Source organism: Belonocnema kinseyi, chromosome 3, assembly GCF_010883055.1.
Source record: "Belonocnema kinseyi isolate 2016_QV_RU_SX_M_011 chromosome 3, B_treatae_v1, whole genome shotgun sequence".
Classification (NCBI taxonomy): Eukaryota; Metazoa; Arthropoda; class Insecta; order Hymenoptera; family Cynipidae; genus Belonocnema; species Belonocnema kinseyi.
Window position 1 is genome coordinate 79,342,265 of NC_046659.1, and position 10,022 is coordinate 79,352,286.

At 35.7% G+C, this 10,022-nt stretch overlaps 1 protein-coding gene across 1 annotated transcript in view; it reads left to right on the forward strand.

Annotated features, from left to right (window-relative positions):
* Positions 1-10,022, forward strand: part of LOC117169893 — a 28,866-nt gene that overhangs the window by 9,681 nt on the left and 9,163 nt on the right. Inside the window, exons 7-8 of the mRNA XM_033356402.1 lie at positions 5,066-5,252; positions 5,725-5,950. Of these exons, the coding sequence (XP_033212293.1) occupies positions 5,066-5,252; positions 5,725-5,950 (413 nt within the window). The remainder of the gene's footprint in view (positions 1-5,065; positions 5,253-5,724; positions 5,951-10,022) is intronic.

The window sequence follows — 10,022 nt, forward strand, 5'->3', positions numbered from 1 at the left end:
TATCAAGCATTGGCTGCATTGGCATGGACACTGTAGTACGTGTCTGCCCGTCAGGGTTCGAATTTATCGTATAAATAAGGACTCCTATGAGTATAATTTATTAAAAATTCCATTTTTATACATATTGACAAATTTAGGAAAATATTTTTCGTATTTGAGTAGTGTCTGTCTAAATTATAAGTTAGGGCTTTTCTAAACTTCCCTGCAATTGCCTAGAAATAAAACAGAGGGAACCCTACCAATCCCTGACAAGAGCCTGCATAACATTTTCTAATCAAGTTAACCTTTATAACACCTGACCAGTTCCCTGTTTAAAGTAGGGAATATTAAGGACTTCTCTACACGGGTGAGAAATTGTTGAATAAAATAAGTTTTACTTCAAGTACAGAAGAAGTTATTTTTCCAACCAAACAAGTTCCTACAAAATATATCTGGAGTTGATCTCTCTATAGCAGATCTAATTAGTTAAAAATTAGATTACACTCTAATCTATACTAAAGAAATCAGTCAAAACAATCCTAGTTGGATTCCTTGAAACGATGATTGGCTGGTCACTAATTTTTGTGTGCTAACTAATCGGCAATGCTACATTTTTCGTCATAAAACTGAAAAAGGATACCTGTTAAATATAAAAAAATTTAAACTTATTAGAAAAAACTTTCCTGAAATAACAGCATTCAGCTTTTAGCATTCTTTTAATTTCAGAAGGCAAAATCATTATTTAAAAATACGAAGTATTTCTTCATCCTGACAATTCGGGACGACTAGTCACTAGGCCATCTCTTTTCCTAACTTCCCCAATTTTTCGAGAGGACTAGACGCAGCCTTAAAAGATGTAAATACCCCATTATAAATCGCTAACTTTCATAACTAAAAAAGTTATTTTACAATTGACTCTGGTAATATTAGACTATAATCAATGCAGTGATCAACGAAGTACAGTGAAACTCTTCTGTAGCCCCGATTTTGAGGCTGACAGTAGGTGGCAACTAACTCATTATAGTCAGCTCCGCTTTTGTTTGTTCACGCGTGACTGCTCGCCTGAGTGACAGCCGCATATCCCACGCATCACCTGTTACACCCACCCTTGCGGCGCGGCGTCAATTCTCGGAAAGGCTATAGAAGGGAGGGCTATTGAAGATTTTCACTGTATAAATAATATTTCAATGGTAGTTTATGATGAAACAGAAACAGAATAAAACTTCCATTACATCTAGTTATAATGATCTCATTCAAGATAAACTTTGAATAGAATCATTATTAATACAGAAGCTTTCTTTTAATGACAAAGATGCATGTGTATTTTATTTTTTATTTAGAATCTCTTTGATGAACTATCATCAGTAAGCATTCTGCGGCGAGGGTGCACCTATATATGTAAAGAAAAATGGGGAATGAAAAACACATCATCTTTTCAAATGATCAATACAAGTCTGTCGTTTTGTAAAATTTTTCATCTTTTGGAAAATTCAACTTTATCTGAAAACATAACTGTAAGAAATTTGGCCTTTCCAGGACATTTTCTTGTATTCGATGAACAGGACAGTCCATTCTATGAGATCGTTTTTTTCATTCAGTGTTTGTCTACTTGCATTACATGTTCTTTGACCTGTGGAATTTGCTGTATGATTATTGTATTTGCGATGCATGTTTGTGCACAGTTGAAAATTCTTTGGTACTATTTAATATTTTGATTTACGGAAATCCTAATGGGGATTTAAAAACTGTAGACAGCAGGCTCCCAAACGTTACTGAACAACATATAAAGTCGTTAGGGTGTTTTCACTTAATTTGTTTATATCAAAAAATTGATAATCATTACGTAACTCATTTTTTGAAGCATTTGTTGTTCAGGTGGGAAAAATTGTGAACGAGATAAGCTTGGTCGAATTTTGTACCTCTATTTTTGGTTTATCTTTAATGGGATATTACATTATAATGGTAATAATATTATCTAAAGAAAGTAATAAATTTGGACTAACATTTTAAACCTTCTGATAAGGGGTATTATTTTTCAAGTGTACCACTAAAAAAATCAAATTTGTTCAATCTAATTCCAAGTTGGGCACAGTCTTTGTGAAGCTGGATAGTAATTTATGGGGTAAAAATTGTGTCATTTGAATAAACAAAGCGAGGTGGTAAAAATGTTGAGATTTCCGTGGATATCGTCTTTTTCGGAGATTTTAATCTCTTTTAATGGTGATAAAAAATTGCATCCAGTACAGTTTCGATACGATTTTTAACGTCCTTCCCATTGATCATAATCACTAAAAAGATATTTAAAGTTCAAACATGAAATTTAAAAAGAAATTTGACTTATTTGGAAAAAGACATATTTTTAAAATTCTTTTATCTCAAAATAAATCTTAGGAATTTCCTTTCAAGAACGTTAAGGTTAAGAATGGAATTTCGGTTATTTATTTATTAAAATAGGGGCCATTCACAAAATACGTGATACATTTTTCAGGAACTTCTGACCCCCCCCCCCCTGCGTGACACTTTCTCCATTGGTCTTAATATGGAGAATGATATTTTTTGAACCAATAATGTTTTTGAAAAATGGCGCCTATGTCATTATGCAGGGCTACTCATTTTAAATTGTTAATTCATTTCTAAATTAATGTTTTAGGTTTTAAAAGCATCACTGGCGTACCTAAACATTATTCGTACTTTGCTCTAAAAATGTAATCCAATGTGGCTATAAAAAAAAAGATACAAAATGGAAGCTACATTTTTTTATTTATTGCAAATATATTTTGTATCATTTTATATCACTTATTTATATCAGAGCCAGATCAGGAGCTAATCAGCTTTCCATAACTTAAAAAGTTCAAAGTGAATGGTTTGATAATTTACACCTAATAAATTTTAATTTGGACAAATCGAATCTCCTTTTATTGTGGCATGGAAGTGCCTCAAAAATGCAAAATAGCAGTTTTCCATCAAATGTATGCTGGAGACTGTATCTTTTTTATAAGTTTCCACGTTATTTTGAATAATTTTAAATGATTCAGACAATTACGATTTGTTTCCCCCCTGTAAATCGTGAAAAGTTATTATCTTTTGGGATAAATTGTACAAAATGGATGAATTTCAAGAGAAGTAGTTTTTGTTAACATGTTTAATAATTATTTCAACGATTTTCATTTATTTAAACCATTTTTTCTCCCTAAATCATAGAAGTTATTATTTTATAGAAATAATGACGCAACTTAAAAATGTTTAAAGCAAAATATATTTGCGCAGGGTATATGGTAATTATTTATTGTTATTTGTTCAAACAATTTTTTTCCCTGTGAAGTGAGAAAAGTTATTATTTTTTTGAATTAATTCCACAGTTTTTATTTGTTTAAATACTTTTTTCTCTGTAGATCGTAAAAAGATATTCTTTTCTGCGATATTAATAGGCATGGAGAAAAATCTAGTTTTTTCTGACTTTTTACACTATGTTGCATATTATTCAGTATTTCTTTATCTTCGAACGTATTTCCTATATTATTTAAATAATCAAATTCAATAGTCCTATTTCTGAAAATTACTTCTTAGTTCAGTCTCATTTAGATTAACAATGAAAAATAATTCATGTTGAAAAAATAATAAATCATACCGTCTTCGGAATGAATTTGAAATAAAACTGCTATTTTGCATTTTTTGGGTATATTCCCGGCATAATAAAAGGGGATTGAACGTGTCCAAATTAAAAGCTACTGGATAGAAATTATTCCGTGAATACTCCTTAAAGAGATGACTATACTTTAATTCACAAAAAATCTACAATAAGTACTTCTTTTTTCAATTTTTGGAAAATCGATCTTTTTCTATTCAAAACGTTGGGTGAACTTCAAAATCCCGGTACACGGATTAACGTTGAAAAAAATAGAAAATTCCTTTTTGTGGAAAATGGACAAATTGGGGGGGGGGGGGTATCACCAACAATCGAAAGTCAGATTTTAGGACCACCCTATTTAGCATTCATAGAAATTATTTCGAGAAGAGATTTTCAAATGGTCATTTAAAAAACTTCATCAGTGAGTTTCCATACAAACTGTGTTTTAAATTATTGCCGCTTCATGTTTCATAAAAAGAAAATTCATTTATGTTTGGATAGAATTCTCGATGGTTGTCGAAATGTAAAAAATGAGGTACATCGGGCAAGTATGATACAAAGACAGCAAGATTTTTCATCATAATATGTATCATTTTTAGATTCGGGGGGACTTTCTCGATTTATCCATAATTTTAAACCTTACACAGAAATGATGCGCTTTCTTCTGAAAATGGTGCTGAGAGAAATTTGCCCCATTCTTGATATTTTCTTGTATTTAATCCACAGGTCAGTCCACTTTATGTAATGGTTTTCGCTGTTCAAAATATTAGTACTTTTATTAGTATGCAGTTTCACTATTCTCCGTCTGATGAAATCTATAGGCACGACTATTATTTCCAATTTTATGTTCTGAAAACTATTTATATATTTTTTATTTATTTATGAGATATACCATAGTTTCTGTAATAGAGGGCGCATCGGCTATGATCAAGAATGTCTCGTGTGTGGTAATTCATGTTGAAATGATGAAATTTAAATAGACGCCCAAGAAAAAAAAGAAGCACATAAAAGAAGAAACAAAATCACAGACCTTAGCGATGAGGAGAGGGGTAGACTTGAAAATGATTAAATGCACAAAAAGAGGAACGTTGAGAAAAGTAAAGATAAAATCAGAACAGAAGTATAGAAAAAAATGCAAATAGACTTTGATCACAGAAAAAACGAAGGATAAACTTTACCTTGATTCCGACGTAAACATTACCTGAGACAAAGAAAGTCTTAACAGCATAAGCTTTAGCCGAATCCCGGTTAAAGTTTCTTTTGTTTTCCATGGCACCAAATGTGTTTTGAAAGACGTGCAGTTATCTGAATAAAACATTATTCCTCTGAAATATTACCTGCAACAAATGTTATCATTCGTTTTTTTTCTGTAAATGAAGTAAGAAACTATTTCATAAATGGACGTTTATCAATATGCAGAGAGGTAAAAGTACAGAATTTGTCAGCTATATGCTATAGGATGCAAACGGGATACTAGACGCTTTGGGAGACTTTTTTAAGGAATTATTAGGAGATGAAGCTATAGGAAATCACAACTACGATATAGAACAATATGCGTTAGAAAACCGAATTAAGAGAGTCTGTGCCTCTGAGGTTAATGATATAATTAAGAACTTAAAAAATAGTAAGGCTGTTGGTGAATACAGTATTGCCTCTGAAATGCTTAAACACGGTGGCGAGTACATGCTTCACAGGTTGTGCTATTGAATAAATTCATGTATCAAGATTTGAGAAGTTCCAGATAAGTGGAACAAGAAAAAAATATACCAATATAAAAAGGGAAGGGAAATAAAAGCAACTCAAATAATTACCGAAAGTTAAGTACCGTAAGTCAAATAGATTAAAAAATAATTATTCGTAGGGTAATTAAAGTAAAAGAAGAAGAGATATTAGCAGTCCAAAAAGTGGATTTATGCTAGGGAGATCATGTACGGATCAAATATGTAGCTTAAGACCGATCACAGAAAAAAAGTTTGGGAGTAAGGAAAAAAGTTTTCTGTGTATTTGTTGAACTCAAAAAAAGTTTGACAAGCTGAACAGAAGTACACTTCGGGGAATCCTAAAAGAGTGCGGAGTCAATGGATGGCTCCTATTATTAATAAAAATAATATATGCAGGTGGTAAAGCGAGTGTAAAGGTTAATGGGAAAGTGAGTGACTGGTTCAATATTATGCAATGCGTTAGAAAAGGATACGTTATGTCCTCATGGCTACTTATTTTATTCATGGACAAGTATCACAGAATGGCCCTATTTGACGAAGAAGGTGTAGATCTTGGGACAGTGAGGGTATGTGGATTAGTGTTTGCAGATAAGGTTGTTATGACTGAGTCAATCGAAGAGTTGTAAAGAATTTTGAACAAACTGCATACAAGCATGAAAAACATAGGCCTCAAAATTAACGAAAATAGAACAAACACGTATATCTCAGTAACCTATTCACTAGTGACGGAATGATAAGGGGGGGGGGGTAGATTGGAGTATAAACGAGGATAAGAAGTTTACGGTAGAGCGGGACCCATTATCAGAAGTAAAAATATACATATCAAGTAAATCTAACGGTCAATACACAGTTCGGTTGTGAGATCTGGGTCTATCAAGAAATGGATAAGAGTAAAATTAATGCGAATAACATGAAATTGTTGCACATGATTTTCATTAAAACACTGATAGACAAAGTGAGTAATGAGAAAATCGTCAAAGAATGTGATGCAGAGGAGACACTAGTTGTCATATGTGAAATAAATTCTTTAAGATGGTTTGGGCATGTTAAAAGAGTAAAAGATGAACGACTAACGAAACAAGTGTAGGAAGGTAAAGTAAATGGCAGTGTGCCCAGAGGCAGACCTCGAAAAAAATGACAAAAATTTGTAAATAAGACCCTAATTCGAAGAGGCATAAGAAGCCATAGAAACACAATAGCTTGCATGAAAAAATGCATGCACGTGAAGGTAGCTAAAGAGGTATGCGAGGACAGAAATGTGTGGCGGAAAATAGCTTATAAAGAGTGTCCGTGAAGTGAATGACACCTAAAACAAAAGACCTTTGATACTAATGGGCCTGAGTGAGAAACTTCACATTATGACTTTTAGAGACTCTGTACTTGGGGTAATCGCTAGAGAGATTGATCAGCAACCTGGGTCGAGTCAGTCTTGCCGAAATAACGTGTCAAGCATACCCCAAAAGAGAAATGGCTTAATGGTATAATAATAATAGAATAGAATTTTATATTTCTCCTACATCCTCATTGGACATGTGCATATATTTCATTTTATACCATTCTAAGGTAAGCTATATATTTTTTTAAATATTTGAAATAATTTCCTAATTTAATTTATAGGTTTATTTTTCAATTAGATTCTCATTCTAAAGTCAATTTTGCTTTTCCTATTAAATATGCATAAAAAGGCAGTTAATAACCGATTTTAAAGTTAATATGCAGCATTTTTGTTAAGAGAACAGTTTTAGTAAAATTATTTACCTACCACGCCGCGGAGTAGAGAAAAAGTTAATTTTTGGTACAAACTACGATTTAGCGTACAAATATGAACCGAATTCCAAATTTCTTTTTAAAAGCAATAAAATGTCAAGAAGAATGATGGAGGTCAATTTTGAAAAAAGGTCTTCATTTTTTATGTAATGTAATATATATATATATATATTTAAAAATTTTTCATAAGGACAACCGCAGGATTTCGCCGGGAGCGGGTGCTAATCTGAAAAATTGCACCGCTTCCAGCGAAATCGCGGTAAAATTTCAGCCATAACCACGTCTCACAACCGTGAGATAGGTGGTTACAGTCAGTAAAGGAATCAATACGACGATCCAGCAAAAGCCTCGTGCACCCTAAGAACACGGAGTGACCCAAGGACAACCACCTTCTGCAGCTTTCCCGCAAGTGTTCTAGCATATTGTTGACACGCAGGGATGCTTTTTAGGCCATTAGCAAGTGAAATCTTGGCACCTCCAAGAGCGCCAATGATAAGGATGATCAGTTTAACAGAATATTCCGGGTACAATCGCTGTAACTCCCTTATAGGGTCTCGATACCTCTCTTTCTTTTCATTCTCCTTCGCTATGATGTTTTTATCAGGTGGTGCCGAAAATTCGATAACGAACATTGTTTCGCTTCTCGAAGTCAAGAAGAACCATGTCAGGCCTCGAGTGAGCAACAGAAACAATTGTCGAGAGTATAAAGTTCCAGTATATGCGGCACTTCCCATTCTCGACAATTGACTCAATTTCCCTAGGAACATTTAGAGGAGCGATATTAAGGTGAATGCCGTAGGAGTGACAGAGATGGTAATAAAGCACTCTTAGTGCCACATCGTGCCTTTGAATGTAAGTCGTTCCCGCGTGAGTTGGATAACTAGATAGTATGTGAGCTAAATGCTCGGGGTGTGCATGGCACGCCCTGCAGCTATCATCGGGAATGTCTTGGCTCAATATGTGGCGACGGTATGTTAAGGTGGAAATGACACCGTCTTGGCATGCAAAAATGAAACCCTCTTACCAGGCTTCAATCCGGGCTTTCTTAATCCGGGCTTTCAGAAGTGAGTACTCGAGATAGATGAGATTTGATGCATTTTGGTCATCCCTAATACTGAACTTAAGTCCGAGTGTTTCAGCAGCCTCCTCCGCTGCTTTGTACAGAAATGCTCCTTTGCCCACTTCTTCGTGATTCCTGACCATTTTAAGAAGAGGGTCTCTTCCATTTGCAACTCTATGTGCTGTACCCAGAATAATCCTGTTGTGAAGACATTCAAGACTCAATATTCCGCGACCCCCTTGACGGCGTGAGATGTACAGTCGCAGAACGGAAGATTTAAGATGCATGCTTTTGTTCATGTGCATAACCTTTCTTGTCCCAATATCAAGAGATCTCAGCTCGTTCTTCGTCCATGGAACTACTCCAAATGAATAGAGTAGTACCGGGACGACAAGCATGTTCGTTGCAGATACTTTGTTCCTCGTCGACAGTTCGGAAGACCAAATCTGTCGGATGAGACTTTGTATCTGTTTCGGAGAGTATCCTTTATAAATGTCACATCCTGAATGCGGCTCTGTGGCACGCCCTGGTATGTATAAGTCTCTCCAGCGCAAAGGTGTCGTATGGCGCTTCTATGAACGAGCTCAGGATCTTCAGGGATGCCATTAAGTTTTCCTCGCTTTAAATAAACCTTGGCGCATTTGTCTAACACAAATTCTATTCCAATTTCCTTAGTATATCGTTCGACAATCTCCAGAGCTAGATGCAGTTGCTTTCTGTTTTTAGCATAGATCTTAAGATCGTCCATGTAAAATACATGAGTGACCTTGTACATTCGATCTGCAGGTTTGCCGCACAGGTACCCGTCGGAATGGCGCAGTGCTAGAGATAGTGGCAATAATGTAAGGCAAGACAGGAGTGGATGAACCTTTAAGATTTCCAAAAGACAGATGATAAGTCTATGGGATATCGAATGAAAAGCTTCCCGATAATCAATCCAGACCATCGATAGGTCACGCTGGTAGAATGCTGCATCTTTGCAGACACATCTATCGATGAGCAGGCTCTCCCGACATTCGGCTACGCCTTTCTTTGAGCCTCGTTGTTCATACATTTCTTGCCACACAGGTTCAATTGCCCGAACAATCCTATCAATTAGGATAGATGTGAATATCTTATAAAGCGTTTACAGACAAGTTATTGGCCTGTAGTTCTTCGGGTCAGCTAAGTTGCCTATTTTCGGCAGGAGTATTGTGCGCCCTTCCACCAACCACTCTGAAATCGGCCCTACCGACTTCAAATATGAGGTGAAAATACGGGCCAAATGCTGATGAGTTGAAGAAAACTTCTTCCACCAGAAGGTTTTGATACAATCTGTTCCCGGTGCCGAATAGTTCTTCATCCCTCTTAATACTTTTTTCACCTCCTCGGTAGTGATGGGTGGGCATTCTTCATCAGGTGTTATGAGGGCCACACATAACTCCTTGAAGCTATTTATATTTTCTGAGCCTTCGTCCAGTCTATGTTGCACTTCGTAGACTTCTCTCCAAAATACTTCGACCTCCTCTGGTTTGGGTGGGTGTTCGACAGTAACTGGAGGGTCTTGGAAGAGTCGAGATGGGTCAGAGAGAAACTGCTGATTCTCTCTGACTCACCTCTCCCTCCGCTCTAGACTTCTCTTAGCGTCAGATAGTATCCGTATTCTCTCAACAATATGCTGCCTGATGGTCAGCAGCTTTGATTTGTTAAGTGTGTGATAACGGGTCCGGAGTTCGCGCGCGAACTTTCGAACCTTGGCGGTAAAATTCCTGCCAGATGTGATATTGTCAATCACACATTGAATGCGGGACGCGTACTGTCTTGCCCAGCCTATCTTTATGGCAAGTTGATGCATTCGTCCTTTGGTCTTATGATCAGCCGTTGGTTT